At 35.4% G+C, this 22006-nt stretch overlaps 1 protein-coding gene across 1 annotated transcript in view; it reads left to right on the forward strand.

The window, feature by feature from the left end:
- LOC150078438 (RRP12-like protein) overlaps window positions 1-22006 on the forward strand; it is a 496297-nt gene that overhangs the window by 393729 nt on the left and 80562 nt on the right. Inside the window, exons 28-29 of the mRNA XM_090384563.1 lie at window positions 2787-2921; window positions 17818-18005. Of these exons, the coding sequence (XP_090240689.1) occupies window positions 2787-2921; window positions 17818-18005 (323 nt within the window). The remainder of the gene's footprint in view (window positions 1-2786; window positions 2922-17817; window positions 18006-22006) is intronic.

Raw genomic sequence — 22006 nt, forward strand, 5'->3', positions numbered from 1 at the left:
ATCTTTCCAACCTCCAACCTGCATGGTACTAAGTACTATAGGTTCTAATACCTCTCATGTTTGGGGTTTTCATAAAAATAAATAAATAAATAAAACAGAAACAGATGTTTAAAGAATGCTCAGAAAGAGAGATGAGCATCTGCTGGACCTGGGTCAGGTATGGATGAGGATTATATCTCATACCCGATAAAGCCCATAGTATCACCAGGGAATCAGAATACACTGTACACCTTTGGTACTTGTGGTTTTTAATGTGTCTAAGGCTAATTCTGTAGCATACAACTCAGCTGTGTATACACTGCATTCGTGTGGAATGCTTACCAGATATAGTGTTATCTACTGTTGAGTTCAAGCCAACAGTAAAGACAGGGAAGAAATAAGTGTAATCATCTGGGGGGACAGTGTAGAGTTGTTGGTAGACCGAACATGGGGTGGTGGCTTTACCACAATTTTAACGGAGAAGTCGCACAATGGTCGCCTAACCTGAGGCTTTAGCCCAAACTATATTGAAAAAAAATTATATTTAATTAACTTAGTAGGCTATTTTGACACAGTTAGTCGTGAGCTGGATTTAGGAAACAATTTTAACATAGTTTATAGGAATTTTAACAAAACATTTGACTCTGTCCCCCATGAGAGGTTACTGTATAATCTGGGACAGGTGTGGATTACTGGTAAGAGTCTAAAATGGATTTCTGGGTGGCAGCAGGGCAGAAGGCAGACGGTTGTGATTAATGGATATTCTTCAGATTTGTGTAATGTCAGGAGTGGGGGGGGTCTATCTAGGATCGTTTCTCGGACCACTATTGTTTCTCATTTTCATAAATGACATAAACGAAGGGATAGAAGGTGTGATGTCAAAATTTGCAGACTGTGCAAAGATTGGTAGAATCAGATTGGAAAGGTTTACAGAAATCTTTGGAATCTTCGATTTTTTTTTTTTTTATGAAAACCCCAAACACGATAGGTATCAAAACCTATAGTACTTAGTGCCGTGCATGGGTTGAAGGAGAAGTATGGGGGGAGGGGGATGCCAGAAACTTTGCTCTAGAGACTAAACATGGGTTTCACCACTTCAAGCCTCCAATAAGCAAAGTGGTGGTATGCCAGCAATTAGCTAATAAACTGTGTTGTGTTGCCAACTTCTGACCAAAGTTTTCTCCAAAATTTAGTAAAAGAAATTTCATTCTACACTAGTGTTATAATTTACATATATCTTTGATGTAGGCAGTATCAGACATACTCAGCAACTTTCACCCATGTCATTTCTTTGAACATTCTAGAACCCCTGGTCCACAGAATGGTTCATGTATGTTAAATTTGGTGTTTAAATCATGGCCTTTATTTTGCATAATTGGAATGCCAAGGAGTATTATTCAGAAATATCCTTTTAAAGTGAGTTTATTTTCTTCAGTCATTTTTTACAGAGTGTAATGAAAAACAATTCTTTGAATATTCATTCATGCTGATTTTTGTGAGTGGTAGTAAACTGGTAAAGATGAAAAGTTTATATTTTTGAAACAATTTATTTTTTGAACTCAGAATTTTTGGATTTACCAACAAAAAAAAAAAAAAAAAAAATTTGTGGGTTTCAGTTGTATTGCTACTGTGACTCTCTCTTTGGATTGTTTTTTAATTTTTTTTTTTAAACCATCGTTTTTGTCGGAGACATTTTATAATTTAGATTTATTTCATGCATATTATTTATTTCATGCATATTGTTAAGTTGTCCAATCAGTTTATCTCTGTTAAGAGATTCAACAATGTTTTCCAACAAATCAGTGATGATTTATTGGAAAATGAAATTATGGATGATGCAGAAATTAATGGAAACGGATAATCACAAATACAATTATACTGAACAGCTGGCTTATTTGACAATCAGTTAGTGATTTAAAAAAAAAAAAAAAAAAAAAAATGGAAGGGACTACGTTGCAAAACATTAAGTTTCATCATCTAAACAGATTAAAAATGACTGATTTTATGTTATGTTATGTTTTTTAAGTGAAAATACAATTTTGTAAGGTGCATACGTGTAATTATTTAATGATTCCCCTCTTTAATTAACTATTTAAATTATCTGACTATGAGTCCCAGTCACATTAGATAAGAAGGCTGCTACTGATTTCTTTTCTTCAGGTCTTGCCTGTGATAAAATATTTGCTTGTAGCATTTTGTAACTAGCATTTCATAGAGCACACCATTTGGTGGCCATCATTTGTTTCTGGTAGCTAAATAGATATCAGGTTTGTAGAACAGGGCGACACACTGGAGGACTTGTGGAAATTAACACAGATCAAAAATCAGTGCTAATTAACCTCTGCATTAAAACAGCTTTCATTTCACAGGTGAATATGACAAATAAAACTCTGAATTAGCTTGCTACCAGAAGTGTGGCATTCTGAAATAAGAAATTCCAGGTGGACATAGATGCAACTGCTTCCCAGCAAGAACATGTGAAACAGTTTTCTTTATGTTGATCGTCAGTTTTCATCACATTGTGTGCGTGCGCGCGCACATCCTCTTTGAATAATATAAATTTCAAAATCAAAATCAAACTAGGAACTAGCCTATTATTAGATTAATTTATTTAAAATTTGTATTGAGTAGTGTGTTATATTATAGGAGATGTTTACATGATATTGCATGCATTCGCAAATACTTCTGTTATAGCTATATAAATATCAGTTTTGTAGAGACTCTCCAAAGGACAAACTGCCAAAATTTCAAAATATCACTCGCTGCACTTATTTTATCACTGTTACTTCTTATTGTTTTTAATTTAGCTATGAAACTATTTCAAAGCTGATTCCCGAAACTCACCAAAAAGCTCTTAGTAATATTCGCAAATTGGAAGCTCGTAAAGTTAGAAAGAGGAAATCAGAAGAAAAAAGTGATGTGATTCCCCGTAAACAGGAAACGTAAGTTTATTAAATATTGTCTCTACTCCTTTTTCAAAGTTTCGACTTCTAGAAAAAGTTAGTAATGCCCTTTTATTTTTTATTTCATGATAATCCATTTCCCTCAACAGCTCACTGCTTGTGAATGTACGTGGAACAATTCCAATATTTTTTTTTCTAAAAAAAATTCTGTAACTTTTGAGACACCTATTTATAGCTTTTACCAATTCTTATTTTTTTTTTACGGATAACTGTTTGAAGAAATCATCAGGGAGTGTTGCCAAAGAACACAGCAGCAAATAGCTGAATCATATGGGATTATACCAAACTTGATGTAATCCCATATGGATTATACTCCCTGACTTATGTAAGGGTTGCGTTCCACGGAACGCTACGTAAGTCAGAATTTCCCTAAATGCTTATACAGCAATTGCGAATTTGATTGAAGCAAAAAAGAAATGTTCAACGAACATGTAAATAGAATTATTTATTTAATTTTTTTTATCTCATGGCGTGTAGGAAAAATTACAAAAGTGTACAAAATTACAAAATTTCAAAATTATAAAATTACAAAAAGAGAGAGGAGACCGGCATAACGTCAGCAAGTTTTACCTTTCCAGCATTGTTGTCAGAATTAACTGTCCAGCTGATAAGCACGCTGCTGCAGAAGTTGGGGGCTTTGGAGATTTAGAAGGGGTTTTTTCCAACACATCGCAAAATTTCTCTGCAGAGAAATTTTGCGATGTGTATACTTTAATGTTAATGATTTGCATTAACATTTTAATGTTAATGCAAATCATTAACATGCAAGTGTTAATCATTAAAGTGTTAATTTGCATTAACACTTTAATGATTTGCATACTTTAATGTTTTCAATGCTTGAACTTATTAAATCACCTGTTGCTTGTCACGAACTTGGCTTGGGGTTCGCCGTACTTATCCTTAATATCTTCATAAATACTTCTTACTTTGCTTGAATGGCCATTAGATTCAGGGACACTCGCTTCTGAATCTGATCTTCCATCCATATTATTAATAGCTTTTCCATCTTTGATTTGGCACCTGAATGCTGTTTTGTGATCACTGTTTTATCTTAAGTGTGTTGATCCTTTGACATGTTCTTTTATACACACACTATTCTTTAAAATACTATTCACTGTTGAAGCAGCGAGACCTGGATGACAAACTTTGTCCTGCTTATCAGTAGGAGGTTATCAGTTGTGATTCTTCATGCATTAAGAATCTGCAGAGAAATGAACCACTAGGTGGAAGTGATCACAGTGTGCTGAAGTGGGATTTACTCAAAGAGGTAACTACCATTAGGGGTAAAGGGAAGGGTTATTGCTTTCGTAAAGGCGACTAAGATGGACTGAGACAGTATTTAAATTTTACACATTGGGACCAACTGATGATGTTACCAACAGCAAATTCAAAGTGGGAAGCATTCAAAGAACTTATCTTGGAAGCTACTAGGCTTTACATACCAACTAAGAAATATTGTTCAAGGTTTAGGTCTAAATGGATGTCAGATGAACTAATGAGACATATGGCAGAGAAGAAAAATGCACGGGATACGTACAAATTAACATGTGACACAGAAGCCTATGAAAGATACAAGTTGATCTGTAACCAAGTTACAAAGGCGGTTAGGCAGGCGAAGGCAGATTACGAGAAATCTTTGGCAAGGGATGCAAAGAAAAACAGCAAAAAGTTCTTTACTTATGGAAACTTTAGAAGGAAGGGGATGAATCAGATTGGTCCACTTGATATCGATGGGTCAACTGTTGATGATCCTGCTCAGGTAGCTAACAAACTAAATGAATATTTTGCATCGACATTCACACATGAGGAGTTATTTAGCGAGGGGAATGCCAGAGGTGTATTCGACTCTGGCAGTAAGCTAGAGAATCTTGTAATAACTGAGAATAAAGTGGAGGAGAAATTGTTGAAGATAAAGACAAGAAAGGCACCTGGGGTGGATGGGATCTATCCAGTTATATTAAAGGAGGTATCAAAGGAAGTAAGCAAACCCTTAGCCATAATTATGAGTGCTTCCTTGGACTCAGGGAGGTACCCACAGACTGGAGATGTGGAAATGTGACCCCAGTTCACAAAGGAGGATCAAAGGCTGACACAAGTAATTATAGACCTGTGAGTTTAACTTCTGTTCCAGGAAAATTAATGGAGGCACTGTTTAAAGAAGCACTGCAGGATCATCTAGACAAGACTTCAGTTATAGCTCGGACACAGCATGGTTTTGTTAAGGAGAAGTCTTGCCTGACCAATTTGATTGGATACTATGATGCAGTCACAAAAGAACTGGATGCAGGAAATAACTTTGATATTATATACTTGGATCTTAGAAAGGCTTTTGATACTGTTGCACATGGAAGACTGCTGCACAAATTGGAGCAGTGTGGCATTGGAGGCAAATTGCTGCTATGGATAAAGAGGTGGTTGAGGGGGAGAAGATAGAAAGTGGTAATCAATGGACACTGCTCATCGTCGACTAATGTTATCAGTGGAGTCCCTCAGGGTTCAGTGTTGGGTCCATTATTGTTTTCTGTATTTATAAATGATATTGATGATGGTATATCAAGCTTAATGTCCAAGTTTGCAGACGATACGAAGGTTGGCAGGGTTGTCAAGGACATTACTGACACTATGCTGCTGCAACAGGATCTGGAAAGGTTGAGCAGATGGGCTGAGAGGTGGCAAATGAAGTTTAACATTGACAAATGTAAAGTACTACACATGGGAAACAGCAACCCCTGAGCAACGTATCAACTCTGTGGTACTACACTGACAGTGGTAGAGAATGAAGAGTGGTAGAGAGTTACTCTAAATAAAAGGCGCTACTTCAGTAGAAAAGTATACTGCTTTTTATCACCACTTCTCAGACTCAATAGCTCTCATAGGTGAACAAGTAGATTGCAAAAACCTGAAGAATGTGGTTAAGAGATTTATCCCCAATGCGAGATAGTGCAGTAAGTGAAGTAGCTTGAGGCTTTTGCCCTAGATTTAGTTATGTCTATTTCACTCACTGTACTACCTTGCATCTCACTTAGTGTGGATCTATCTCATCACTAAGTTGTTCAGGTTTTCACAGTGCCTATCTGTCCACTGATGAGATCCCACAAAAGATCAAACCCAGGTCTGGGGTAGTAGCATACACTTTAAATAAAAAGTAATATACTTCTCCATTGGGGCATGCCTTTTATTTAGAGTAGTGGAATACCAAGAGAACTACAATTGCAAGGCAACTTTCAGTTCCAAATGGGCTATGTGGTGAATTGCCTACACAATATGAGATCAGTGCACTAAGTACTCGTAGCATACCCATTTTGCCCATAGCTATGTACAGAATGAGCTATGCCTGATTTACAGTGAATTTATATAGCTTTCATAGCTTGAGATTTTTTCACCTATACCAGAGTTTTCCAAAGCAGGCCCCCATAGGGTGCACTTGTTTGTTGCAGAGGTGTTGGGTGTTGTTTTTATGAGGCACTGTTTAATGAAATATAGGTAAATCGTCCCACTAATCCAGGTATGAAGCATATATCTATCCTTGTGTTACATGTCTTAAATATATATATATATATATCCAAGTGTGAAGATGCAAATATTAAATGTTATAATAAATATAAATATTATAATAAATATTAAGTAGTCACATAACCAATTAATGCCATCTAGGACGATTAAACATTACATCGGTCTGTATAAATATGAATATGAGTTAAGTTGATAGTGGTAAGAGTTTTTAAAGGTAAAATATGATATACTAGCTTATCAGACAAACCATAAACCATGGCGGGTACCCATCGTGACCTGGAAAAAATCAATCTATGCTATGACATATATAAAAAATACCATTAAAATGTTAATTATGGCAATAAGATACATTGAAAGGGACTTTTTCGAGGGCTAACCCTTTCAATGTATCAACCATAATTAACGAGCTATCCGTTTCTGTAGTCATCGTCCAGCATAACTATGTCCAAATATATGTACAATAGTAGTAAGTTAGAGCCAAAAGGTAGTGACAAGAATAGAATTTGTAGTAAGTTAGAGCCAAAAAGTAGTGACGAGAATAGAATTTGTAGTAAGTTAGAGCCAAATAGTAGTAATAAAATTTTGTTAATTAATCCCAAATTTAGCAGTAAGCTGGCAAGATGACTGTTAGCCCGACGGATAGCCAAAATTTTAAATTAAAATTATAGAAAGAGCACATATAATTATTGTTAGGCATATGTGCGTAATAGATGCAGTCACGGTAGTCTAAGCAAAAATAACAGTGTGAGCTATCGCTAACAAAGGCGAACGGAAACAGGTATAAGAATAGATATAGTATCTCAATCCCCCTCGAATACTCTAATAGTTCATGAGATATGAAAAATAGGGGTAAGACAGAGAAAGTTAAACAGCAAAGAAAAAGCAAAATAATTAACATAGGATGTAACCTTATAGTAAGGTATCCTGGTAAGAATGCTTTAAGATTAAAATGAGAATGCTTACCACCGTATGTCCAAGGTACTAGAAAAAACCACGTGTATTGGCACGTGTGGCATATATAACTACCGATCGTAGCCTCCCCTAGGAAATGTAATAATTAAGTTAAGTGATAAAATAAGTATAATTACTTGCAGCGTCCTCTGCTGTTTTTTATATCCTGTATAATATTACACATAGAAGAGCCGTCTAATAAATATATCTCTAGAAGTCATAGTAGAAGTTTACAGAATACGTTCCTACCCATGGAGCAAATATAGGTACAAGTTTTTAATACGAGTAAGCTATATGTGACTTACTTCATGAGCAGTGCCTACTATTTACATAATTACATGTCCAAAGAAATTTATCAAAGCCAAAGAAACGCCTACGAAAATTTTACAAAGGCTATGTTATATTAGCGCCTGTTTAAGACTTTATCTATAATACTCTGTGCATTAAGGTTATACTTCCCTATATTGTTTGCTATCAATAGAGCTTTATACAGATATCTTGTAATTATGTGGTGTGGGAAGTAATTTTGTAAAAGCTTGGATCTGAATTCAATGAGTGTATCTATAATATAATCAGTCTGGTTACATATGTGTATTCTTCTGATGCTTTGTGCGATTAGGGTATTGCGAAGTATCCTTTTTGAGATATTAGAGTTCCAGTTAGTGAGGTCAATAGTATTAAAATGGAAATTTTTGCATTTATCATACAGTTTGGTGTGTACGGTATTGTTATTTATCCTTATATCCAAGTCCAGGAAAGTAGCAGATTTGGAATTATTAGTGTTGGTGCGTTCTAATGTTAATTCAGGTGGATAATATTTGATAGCTTCAGTCAGGAAGTCAGGCATATTAAAAACTATCAAATCGTCAATATATCTGTATAGAACCATATTGTGTTTAAAATTATATTCAAAGTGGTGTAGGTATAAATTTGCCACTATACAAGAACTACATGCACCCATCGGTATACCTGTATATTGCCTATAAAGATTACTGCCATTAAATATGTAGTTATTGAAGATGCAAAGGTTAAAAAGGTCATCCCAGTAGTGTTTCTCACAGGGTAAGATAATTTTGTATTTATCATAATAATCGCAGAATACGGTTTTTAGGCTGTTATGCGGGATGCTAGTAAACAAGTTATTAAAGTCGTATGTATTGGTATGTATTGACACGTGCCAATACACATGGTTTTTTCTAGTACCTTGGACATACGGTGGTAAGCATTCTCATTTTAATCTTAAAGCATTCTTACCAGGATACCTTACTATAAGGTTACATCCTATGTTAATTATTTTGCTTTTTCTTTGCTGTTTAACTTTCTCTGTCTTACCCCTATTTTTCATATCTCACGAACTATTAGAGTATTCGAGGGGGATTGAGATACTATATCTATTCTTATACCTGTTTCCGTTCGCCTTTGTTAGCGATAGCTCACACTGTTATTTTTGCTTAGACTACCGTGACTGCATCTATTACGTACATATGCCTAACAATAATTATAGCTCTTTCTATAATTTTAATTTAAAATTTTGGCTATCCGTCGGGCTAACAGTCATCTTGCCAGCTTACTGCTAAATTTGGGATTAATTAACAAAATTTTATTACTACTATTTGGCTCTAACTTACTACAAATTCTATTCTCGTCACTACTTTTTGGCTCTAACTTACTACAAATTCTATTCTTGTCACTACCTTTTGGCTCTAACTTACTACTATTGTACATATATTTGGACATAGTTATGCTGGACGATGACTACAGAAACGGATAGCTCGTTAATTATGGTTGATACATTGAAAGGGTTAGCCCTCGAAAAAGTCCCTTTCAATGTATCTTATTGCCATAATTAACATTTTAATGGTATTTTTTATATATGTCATAGCATAGATTGATTTTTTCCAGGTCACGTTGGGTACCCGCCATGGTTTATGGTTTGTCTGATAAGCTAGTATATCATATTTTACCTTTAAAAACTCTTACCACTATCAACTTAACTCATATTCATATATATATATATTTAATTCGTAAAAGTATATATTCTTAGCTAAATTTTATGTTAGATCTGTTTATTTGCACTTGTTCTGAAAGGAGATAAAATTTGTGAAATATTTTAGGGAGGGGGGGGGGTGCAAGGTATAAAAGTTTTGGAACCTCTGCCCTAAACTTAACTGTTTACTTCATTTGTTTTTTTCTTGACAGTTGCTTCTTCATTTGAGCCATTTCTTAGAACATAAAACTCCAAAGCCTGTGCTTCCCTTTCTCTCTATAACTCATTGGAAACACTTTTAAATAATTAAATTGGCAAATTTGTTAAAAGAACTTTTGGTTGAAACAAAGAGTAGCTTTAGGTTGATGCAGATTGACATAAAGGCTGATAATCTGGGATCTATATTCAGAATTAATATTGGAGTAAGTGCCAAAAATTCTTTTAACAAGAACGCAAATTAGCCTTCCAATATAACTCAAGGAATTTTTACAGTCGGCAACATAGAAATTGATTGATTGTTGTCTTCAGAAGTTTAATTTTGTTGGGTCTTCAGATTGCTGAAGTCATTGAATAGAATCATTTGCCTAAGATTTGAGAAGAGGAAAAGAATTAAAGCTCTTTCTAGGATATATTAGATCTTGAATAATATAAAGACTAATGAGAAACTTGGAGAAAAATTTAGTAAGATTTCAATTTAAAATGGTAGACTGGATTCGTTCTTTGTCCAAGTTTTTGGGATAAAGACTAATTTCAGTGAACTTTGGTAAATTGTGAAACTAGTTTTAACTTTGTTCATAGTATTGCTGATGTGGAATGTGGATTATGTATAAATAAACAGATTCTGGTATAAAACCTGAAATAATAACCTTTGGTAGCCCTATGTCAAGTTTATGATGCTGTTATGGTTGTGTGTGTGGGGAGGGGATATCAAATATATCACTTAGGGTTTTGGGATTGTGTCTTTTGTTATTTATATTATTGTTATTATTATTATTATCTTTCTATACATTAAAATAATTTTTCTTCCTAGTGATATTTATTCAGCCAATGGGAGAAGAGAGATGCTAGTTACGTGATAATATGTAACAAATACAAAAATATATAACAGAAGCTTGTTTTTACTGTGGTAAAACAAGATTCTGTTTAATCGTGGTCACACGCTATGTTTATCTAACATGACTACGCGGTATCATTCTTGATTTCCATATGTAACATTTATTTAAAGAAAATAAATGCAACAAGGCATAATATTTTAGGAGTTTAAGATTCTATATCAACATAATATCGGTGTAGATACACCATAGACAACTCTTAAAGAAAAACTACGATCATAGTGTGAAAGGCACCCACCGATGAAAAGCCAACTAGCATTGAAACTATGCCGTCTGGATGGTGGTGGTGCCCACCAAGAAGAAGTGACAATAGTCTTCTCTATTAGTGAAGTGTTACTTAATTCGAGGTAGTGCAATACATGGTAACTCGTGAAGGATTAGCACAATGAGATACAGATGAAATGATGCATTCCACACTACGATCATAGTTGTCTATGGTGTATCTATGCCGATATTATATAGATATAGTAATGTATTTATGTATTCATAGCTGAGGAAGAGACACAGAGTTGAAAGCTTCTGTAAATATTTTATTTTATTTTATCAAAAGAAGCAAGTGCAGCGAGCAGGGGGCAAAGCCCCCTAGTCATTATGGTGTGAGGAAGCCTGAGGCATTTGCTGCACCAGCCAAAAAAAAAAAAAAAAAAATCCTCAGTTACCCTGAGAGAGGGAAGTAGAAGAGAATCACCAAGAAAGAGAATGGTGATGATATCCAGTTCAGGACCCTGAGTGCGCCAAGCTCATACTTGGCGCACACCCAGGGTCCTGAGCTGTATATCATCATTCTCTTTCTTTCTTGGTGATTCCCTTTCTTTCTCTCTCTCTCTCTCTCTCTTTCTCTTGCTCTCTCACGCACATGCGCACACACATGGTAACTCTGAATTTTTTTTTTTTTTTTGGTCTCGTGCAACAAATGCCTCAGGCGTCCTGGCACCATATAGCTAATATAATAATAATAGAAGTAACAAAGCACACAATCCCAAAATCCTAAGTGATAAAGGGGTACATAGCAAATATGAGAAAAATTTGGAGAAGAGAAATAAATTTATCAACAAAATAACTGTGTTTCTCATCTTATAAGATAACTTATTAATATATTAAAAATAAATAAATCTGCAGCCAATATCAGTCCACTGCAGGATGGAGGCCTCCTCAACAAGTAATGATGAGGGAATATATATATAAGGAAGGAATATATAATATAAGAAGGACTAATATATAAGCTGGAACAATTAGAATCGTGTGAGATTCTAAGCTGGTTTGCAGCATGGCTGCAAGGCAGGAAGCGGAGGGTTTTGATTAATGGTTACTATTCAAATTAGTTTAATGTTAGAAGTGTGGTCCATGGATTTTACTAGGACCACTGTTGCTTCCAGTTTACATAAATATGTTGTTGAAGGGATAGATGGCATGAATTTTTTGAAAGAATAGAGGGCATGATGACAAAGATTGGAAGAGTAGTTAATGACCAGTGCCAAGCAGCAGCACTTCAAGATAAATCGGATGGTCAAAATGGTCAGAAAAGTGACAACTACATTTTAGTGAGAGGAAAAAAAAAAATTCAAGGTTTTGTAGTTTGGAAATAGCAGCTCAAAGATAACTTATACAGTTGGCAGTGGTTGAATTAAAAACAGCAATGGAAGAAAAGGATATGGTAGCATGATGCAGTCTGACATGAAAAGTCTCTGGGAAGTTTAGACAGGCAGCAAGGAAGGCCGTTTTTTTCACCAGTTAAGGATTTATCAAATATTTGCTTGTAGAGATAAGTAATACAAAGAACTGCAACCTTTGGTGAGTTTTTTGGTGTAGTTCAAATTCTAACAGTGGCCCCAGGTGCCAAGCATTATAGTGATCAAGCGATTTTCCGAGTGATTCGTAGAGCGTTTACTTACTCCAAGCCACAGTTCTTCTTTTAAAAGTTTTTTAGGCTTTATTTAATAAATTACTTAGTCGTACGAATTGTAATCTACTTTCAGAAAGGAAAATCACCTTTCCTTTTTCCTTTAAACTAAAACTAACTTACATACTGTTTGGTCACTCTAGCTGCACTGCTCCTGCCTCCCTGTGGCAGGGCCGTTAACCTGGGAGAAGAAATCCACTCTTCCAGGGCTGAAAGGAGCAAAGATGGATAACAAAATGTTTTCACCTTTAGAGCCATTGTGTTCAAGAATAGAGACACCAGCCTATGAGTGAATTATCACCATTCCTTGTGCAAAAGTGCATTGAGACTGCAGCAGGTTCATCTAAAACAGGCGACCCCAGTCTGGTGATCTTTTGGTTGAGACTACTCAACCTCAACATTCTGTGAAGCTATTAAAGTTCAACATTTGCAGGACAATCGATAAAAGTTACTCCCTGTGCCACCCTAAACTCCTTTAAAGGAGTAATAACAGAATGGGATTTATTAACTGTGTCAGAGGAGGAAATTGTCAAAGAGCTTCACGAACAAAAGGTCATCCATGCAAGGAGAATTATGACTTGAAAAGATGGTAATCTTGTTCCAACTAGGAGAATAATTCTCACTTTTAACATGCCTAGCTTACCAAAATCTGTGAAAGGAGGCTATCTGCAATGCTGTGTCCGACCATACATCCCAAATCCCATCAGGTGCTACAAATACCAAAAGTACAGACACTCCAAGACTACATGTCAAGGCAATATGCCCCAACTGTGAGTCAAAAGAGCATAACCAATTTGATTGCACCATTACCACTCTGCATTGCCCAAATTGTAAGGGTAACCACCCAGCTTTCTCAAAAATATGGGAACTATGGAAGCAAAAGGTAAAAATTTAAAAATATAAAGTAGAAAACAAAGTGACATACCCAGAGTTGAGAAGACAAATAATGAAAACAGAGACAAAGCTTACGTATGCCACAGCCGCTCAACATTTCCAGTCAGTGGGGATTCAAACTGATGTATCAGTTCCTCCAAATGTGTCTATTGCTAATTGGGCACATTTATTGCTCTCTAATTCAAACCAGTCTCCTTCGCAACTCCAATTACTATACCAACCAGTGTTTCCTCAACAATAAAACCAAAAAGTGACAGAAACTACAAAACCACAATCATCACTCTCCACTGGAATGGACATTGATCAGCAGCATGATTCAGATGATGGTATATTAGAACTACTTGCAACCAATGAGATGGATGTGACCTGACCCATTTTTCCTAAGAAAGACAAAACAAAAACAGATCAATACAAGCAAGCTGCAACTAAAAAACTGTCAGGTCTGAAAACAACCCATAAAACCACATAATGGAAAGGTTCCTTCAAGGGAATTGTAGAGGATTTTGTAATACAAAAGATGATTTGCAGGATCTTATCGATTGGTATGGACCAGCTGGCATAGCTTTACAAGAAACTCCTTTAAATTCACGAGGTTCTCTTACCCTGAAAAATTATACTATCTTCAGACATGATTGGAGTATTGACATTGCAGCTCATGGAGCAGTGGCGATTATTGTCAGAAACAACATTCTATCCAAACATATTTCTCTTCAGACACATTTTGAAGTAGTGGCAGTGTGCATCGTAATGGGTATCACTCTTACAATAGCTTCTAAATATCTCTCTTCAGGTGGATTAGAAAATCTAATAGATCAGCTGCCAACTCCATTCTGCTTACTTGGGGACTTCAATGCTCATCATCCACTATGGGGATCTCCATCAGTTGACAAAAGGGGTAAAATAATAGAATTCCTGCTTGATTCTCATAACCTTACCCTGTTAAACACTGGCGAACCCACCTACATCCATTCTTCTACCAGATCCATGACTGTAATTGACATATATGCCAATATGAAGTGGAAAATTCTTGATTACTCACTAAATAGTGATCATCTACCAATTCGTTGCGAGATTCAAACACAAGTAAACTTATCCCCATTGCAGCGGCCCACTTGGAAATTCCGTAGGGTAAGCTGGAATGAATATGCCTCCCAAATTCAGTTTGAAGATGATATAGTACAGTCCCAGCCAATAGATATTGTTACCGATCATATAACCAAACAGATATTACAACCTGCAATACCTAAATCTTTGCCTGGGAAACACAAACACAGCAATTATTGGTGGAATCAGGAATGCACACATGCTAAAGACACAAAAAATAGAGCCTGGAATCTGTTTCAAAAATTCCCCACAACTGCTAATCTCATTAACTTTAAAAGACTCAAGGCTAAGTTCCGACAAATAAGAAGAAAAGCAAAGAAAGATGCCTGGATAAGTAAAACTTATCCAGGCGTCCACGATTAACAAGGGTACGGATAACAGACTAATCTGGAAGAAAATCCAAGCACGTAATGGTAAATATGTGCAGTTCCCAACTCCAGTTCTAAACTGGAAAGGTCAGGAATTGTCTGCACCAACAGAAATAGCAAATGCATTAGCCGAATCATTTGCCAGTATTTCAGCATTGTCTACTTACAGCCAAACCTTTCAGAAAATTAAGGCATCTGCAGAACACGTAAAACTTTTCTACTCTGGCATCACACCCATACAATCAGCCATTCACTTTAACGTTACTTTTAGAGTCTCTGAATAAAACATCCAGTACTGCTGCTGGTCCAGATGGAGTATGCTATATAATGTTAAAAAAAACTAAATAGCAAAGCAATAAATTCCCTGTTGCATTTCTACAACAGAATATTTTTAGAAAATGCTTATCCACACTCTTGGTGCCACTCAATTGTACTAGCATTTCCAAAGCCAGGAAAGGATGATACCAAGCCACATAATTACAGACCAATTTCACTGACTAGCTGTGTAGGCAAAGTCTTTAAAAAAATGGTTCACAAGTGGCTAATGTGGTTTCTGGAAACTAATAATCTACTGAACCAAAACTAGTATGGGTTTCGGATGAATCACTCAACCTTAGGTGTGATGATCAAAGCAGAAGCAAACATCTGCAATGCTTTTGTAAGGAGACAACATCTGGTAATGGTTAATCTCAATATTGAGAAAGCCTTAGATACTACTTGGCTGTATGGCATCATCATCCAGGACCTTCGTTCTTTTGGTTTGAGGGGACAGTTACCCCAATTTATACAAAACTTCCTTCACCACAGAATGTTTCAAGTCATATATATATGAACAGTTTATCTAAATCATTCGAATAAGAAGAGGGTGTACCGCAGGGATCCATCCCAAGTGCCACATTATTCACTACAAGAATTACAAATATGACACGAGACATACCAAAAAACAGTAGAATCATACATGTTTGCTGATGACCTCATTATCTCTTGTCAGTCACAGACTATGAATGCCATTGAAAGGCATCTTCAACTATCCATCACCAAAATAGAATCGTGGGTGCAACACAATGGCTATTCTTTAGCAGAAAATAAATCGACAGCAATTAATTTCTGTAAAATACGGAAATTACATCCGAATCCTGAAATATATTTAAAAAACAACCAGATTTCTCTTACCAACAATTTTTGTTTATTGGGTGTATATCTAAGATAACAAACTTAGTTTCTCCAATCATATAGCCTGTCTTAGAACGGCCTATCAAAAGAAATTGAACATCTTAAGAGCTGTCTCTGCTAACTCCTAGGGTGCTGATAGACACTCTCTCTCTTACTTCTTCATAAAACTTTAATTCGGTCCTGATTAGATTACGGATCACCTGTCTATGACTCTGCAAGAAACAGTTCCTTGTTATGTCTGAATACCATTCAACATGTGCCCTAAGGATAGCCACGGAAGCTTTCAGAACATCTCCGGTTCACAGCCTGTATATTGAGGCAAATGAACCCCCACTGCATCTCAGATGAAAATCTTTGCTATGTAGCTATGATGCAAAAATTAAAAGTATTCCATCCCATCCCAGCTGGGAATACCTGTTTGACCCTCAATATATTATGCTATACCATAATAAACTTAATGAAAACTGCCCTGCGGGTCTTAGATATCAAGAACTAATGGATAGTTGGAATATTAACTTTCAGCAAATCCTTGAAGACTTTGCTCCTCCTGAACAACCCTCGATCGAATATACACAGACTCCTTAAGTACAGTCAGTCACTGCCATTCAATCTACTACTTCTTCCCACCATCCCATTCTGAAACAGATCTGGTCCCAGTTATATCAATATCAAACATCTAAACAGATGGTCACATTCTGTTGAATCCCTGGTTATGTTGACATTCCAGGTCATGCTGCTAAACATCCTGATAATGGATATTTCTGTGCAGATCATGCTGCTAAACATCCTGATAATGGATATTTCTGTGCTATCAAAAAGTGCCATACACTCATTATAGATCCATTATTAGAACAGCAGGTTGGAATCAGTGGGCTGAACTGTAGCAAACTCAAGTCAATAACAGACTATTCCAGATTAAAAAAGAACCTCAACTGTGGACTTCTAGTTTCATGAGAATCAGGTGAGAAGAAGTCATTTTGGCAAGACTCTAAATCGGTCATTCATATATAACTCATCTGTTCTTGCTTGTGGGAGAGAACTCTCCTCAATGTTCCTTCTGTCAATCCCAATTAACAATCAAACATATTCTCATAGTGTCCTCGATATTCAAGTATCCAGAAATCTTGTTTTCGCTCTCTAGCTAACTTTCAGGAATCTTTAACTTTACAACTCATACTTAGCAATTGTGCAGATTTCAAAGCTGTTTATTGATCAATACTTTACATGCATAAATATATATAATCATCTCTGATAACTATAATATAAAATATTTAGTCATACATTAATGATGAACAGGCACAATATGGCCCAGGAGGCCCCGGTCCCAAAAAATCCTCAGCACAACAACAATTCTAACAGTGTAATCAAGCTTCTCGTCATTTTTTGTTTTGAATTATGCTACTGAATAATTTGTAGTTGTATTTTTTTTATTGTCTGTTGCTTTTTTTAACCAGTTATTTTTATTATTCAGTAGTTGTAATAAATTAATTTAAAAAAAAAAAAAAAAGACATATTTTGGATATGTGATTACATTCACAGAGGAATGTAGCAGTTTGATCACATTCAAACAATTATTCTATAATAAATGACATTCAGTATAAATCAGATTTAAAATAAATTAAATGCTAAATGACAGCATTCACTTAGCATTTTAAAACTTCAAGCTGATGTAAGTTCTTGAAGACCATTTTTAAAGATTTTTTAATTGAACAACCAAGCAATTAGATTTTTTGTGCTGTGGTGAAAAGATTGCATGAAAATATAAAATTATTTCTAATTGTAGGTTCATAGTTTCCATTTTACCTGTGCATACTCATACAATATATGTAAAATTATCACTATGACTAAAATTTTGGTTTTATTTGTATATCAGAATTCAAGAATTATTGCAAGATTCTGAATCAGATTTGGAATTAGAGAAAATTACCGAGAGTAAAAAATCTGTGCAAAGTAGGAATAAGAAAAGGGTCACTAGGAATAAGGGATCTACATGGATAGAAGAGCTGGGTGGAGATGAGATTGTGGATTTCTTGGATCCTTCTATTAGTAGAAAAATTATGGGTGAGTATTTTGTCCATCTCCAGTTGTTTTATAAAAGACTTGCAGACAAATCGCTGCATTTGTCTGCAAGTTTGAAATGGAAATCTGTGTTTGCATATATATTCAGTCTTTATATTGAATTATTCTTTTTGAGAATCTTTAATATAAACTGTGACTAGGTTATTCTATGTATATGCAGTAGCACCTCATTACAGCAAATCAATAAATTTGCTGTAATAATCAGTTTATGTTAAAAAATATATTGTGCAATGATTGATAATGCTATACACCACATATTATGATGTTTAATTGTGCACACCTTCATGCACATGTAGTTACATGCTCATGTCCAGACACATTCTTGGTTTCATGTTTATTGTTATTGTATACTTGCATGGCTTTGGCTGCATTGAAGTGATTCTATTTCTTAGTTTTTATTTGTTATCTATTTCTGTGTTTAATAGTATGTTCTGTACTATAAGATATCTGTATATGGGTGCAAGGAAACTGTCTGTTAGCATTTGTAGGTAAACTGTTACACCAGGGGTTGGCAACCTGTTTTGAGTGAAGAACCATTTTTGATCTAATTTTTAAAAAGAGAGGATCCGAAGAGCCATACCTCAGTTCAGGCTTGGGGTGGTGGGGAGAGTTAATAAATGGAATAGAGTGGTGTTTTATTAAAAAAATATATATTTTGAAATATTATTTATTAATACTGAAAAAACGTAACAAACATCCAGTTAGGTACGAATTAATGTGACTTTTGCTGCTGAATTCTTGAGCAAGTCTCACAACATCAGGTGAGTACGCCATAATTTTCATCTTTAAACATGCTGAGAGACTTGCAATTTTCAGACGATTTCTTGATTTTTATTTAATATAGTTCTTGTTCGAAAATATTTGCCTGCAGAAATACGTCCAAACCCAAATATTTTCAAATTTATATACTTCTTCGTTAAGCCTCCATGCATCAAACACAATTTGGTCTTGCTTTTTCAACTCATCTATCACTGTTTATTTATATAGAATTGCAAGGGCAGTCTTTTGCCTTTCCAAATCCCCAATTTCAGTTTTAAGGCATTTTAGTCTTGCACTCCACATGTTCTTGATTTTTAAGTCCTCTGACTCCATTTCAAATTGTGCTCCATGTGGGTTAAAAGTTAAAGAGGCGCAGGTTGCTGACATTTGGGAGCATATATTTGTTAGGTGCCATTTTGCAATGACCTTGTTTGGTGATATTTTTGCACAACTTCTGTCCTCAAGAACTAAATACAGTGGATTCTGGATATTTGGTACATATTGGGACTAGTGCACTTTGGCCTGATTAAGCAGCTGCCCCAATTATGCGAAGTTTCACATAAATAGTTAAAAATACAGTGGACTCTCGCTTTAAGATTGGTTCACTGTACAATCAAAGAATATTTTCCACAGTTAGCAAAATAAAAATAAATTTATGCTTATGTACATAGTTTAATTAGTGCTGTAATATGTACACACTAATTGATGTTTCTGTTCATTGACTTTTTTTTTTTTTTTTTTTGTAAAATTTGAAACAACAAAAAAAAAAAGTAATCAATAACAAAGAACACGGCACGCACAAATTACAATTAACACAATGCATGCAAGTGAGATATGCAGTAACAAGTTTAACAAGCTTAAAAAATAGGAATGAAGAGAAGATTCTGATAATTTATTTTTGTTTTTTATATGAGTGAAGAGGAAACACATTTCACCATAATAACGTAAAAACCCACAGAATTCCAGCTATCAGTATTATCATATATGCAATATGATCGAGTTTACTACCCATTTGTGATACTAACAGAAAAGCCCAATAAACCGGAAACTGCAAATTCATTTTATTGTTTTATGGTTGTGACCTCCAGAAATGTGCTTTAGAAAAATATCACAAAGGTGTTCAAAATTGATTCTTAGAACTGAACATATGATAACTATAAAAGTGTAGTGCATTTTAATGATTTGAATTGGTTTTTTGAACTTTGATTCTACTGTATAAAGCGGCTATTTTTACTAACCAGTGATCCCTTTAACTAGTGCCTAATTATTTCACTTTACAATGGACTTGATGGTCTTGATTGTCTCCGACCGGACCATGTGGTCCAGTCGGAAACAATGGCGGGGTAATCTCGAGTGCTTCAGTCTCCTGCCCTGATTAAACAACATGTTGTCCCAATTAAGCAAAGAAAACCCTGGCTATTTTCTCAATTAGGTTCTGTCCTTTAAGCTTTGTCCCAAATACCTGGAATCCACTGTACTTGCGTTTCTTAATTTTATTTGTCATCTGTCACTTTGCATAATAGCATTTTTATTTTTTTTATACTTTTGTATGTATAGGGATTTGTGTGTGTGTCAAAGACAAATATGTAGTATTTTAACCAAATTCTTACAGTTGTATAATTTTGTAGCCAAACTCTTACCAAATACAGTCAGTTCTGCTATAATCTGCATTTTGGCAATGCGACTGATATGTTAGGGAACAATGTGGGTTTAACGCAATTTTCACGTTGGTTCATGTGATTTCATCTGTGAGTAACATCAGGTGAATGCAAAACCCGGCACCAAGCTAAACATAGCGACCTGTGCAGCAATGCATACAAGTTTACAAATCTTAAAACACAAATATCAGATGTGTGAAAGGGTATATTTCCCATTTACTGTAGTTGTATTGGTTGCAGACACACTGTTGTCATTTGCTGTATTCACAAGATATTGTATGCCAACTCATGTTTTCGGTGCTTCAGTAGCCAGGTGGGCAGGAGCAGCAGTGCGTAGCACACGCTTCTTGATTAGACCGGGGTTCGAGCCCGTGCCCACCAAATACGGAGGATGCGGAAAGGTCAGAATGACCACCGCATATCCCTGGAGCAATATGGCCATAGTTGCTAATGCTCCTAAAAACCAAAACAACAACTACCCTTGTTTTCAGGAGCTTCCATTTTTCAGTTCGAACAGAAATTTCTTGAAGCATGATAGAGTGAGCAGAGGAATACATTTCTGGAGGTCACTACCATAAAACAATAAAAACAATTTGCAGTTCCCAGTTTATTGGGCTTTTCTGTTTAGTGCACTCTCAGTATTAATGGGTAGTTGTTGTTGCGAAATTTAATGACGCATAGGCTGCCAGGGCCATAATGTATCTTTCTAATGGTTTGGTAGTGAACTTGATTTTATTGCATTTGCGATAATACCAATAGCTGGAATTCTCTGGGTTATTTTGATGAAATGTGTTTCCTCTTCCATGAAATCTTTAATCATATAAAAAACATAATTTCAGAATCTTTTCTTCACTACTGTTTTTTAAGCTTCGTAAACTTGTTTCTCTGTATCTCACTTGTGCAATTTGCGTGTGCTGTATTCGCTGTTATTGATTGCTTATCTTTTTTAGTTTTAAATTTTACAATCCAAAAAAAAAAAAGTTAGTGAACAGAAATATTAGTTAGTATGTATATAATTACAATGCTATAATGTCTGTAATATTTATGTATTTATTAGAAATTTAAGATGTTTAAACTTGTTTTAGCAATTTTATTGGGTTTCTAACTTTTTTGAGTGCTCTGCCCCTATACCTATTTTTCCCATAAGTTCTGTTGTATACTAAACGGCCCACTTACTATAAATTTATCTACTCTCTTTGAACTACTAGTTACATATCTGCAACTAACTACAACTCCCAACCACGACTTCTCTCGACTACTAACTTACTCGCTTCTTGCTAACTCTGAAAAACTCTGTTTCCCTATTTTGCTAACTCCGAGAAACTCTGCTTCCCTACTTGCTACCGAACCAGTCCTTATTTCTCCGAACTACCTAAATTTCCCTGATTTTCGACCTGACCTCCCCTCAGTAAATCGAATGTTCACCATACTTCTGAGAAATAGTCTCGCCCTTAGATATTTTCCTAATGACTATTCCTTATCCCATTGCAACTGTTCGTTGCGTGTATAATTGTTGTTCACTGAAAATTTTCTAATTATACAGAATGATCTTGTGTTAATTTCGCC

Source organism: Mastigoproctus giganteus, chromosome 11 (genome assembly GCF_048544385.1).
Source record: "Mastigoproctus giganteus isolate SK-2022 chromosome 11, ASM4854438v1, whole genome shotgun sequence".
In the NCBI taxonomy this organism is placed as follows: domain Eukaryota; kingdom Metazoa; phylum Arthropoda; class Arachnida; order Uropygi; family Thelyphonidae; genus Mastigoproctus; species Mastigoproctus giganteus.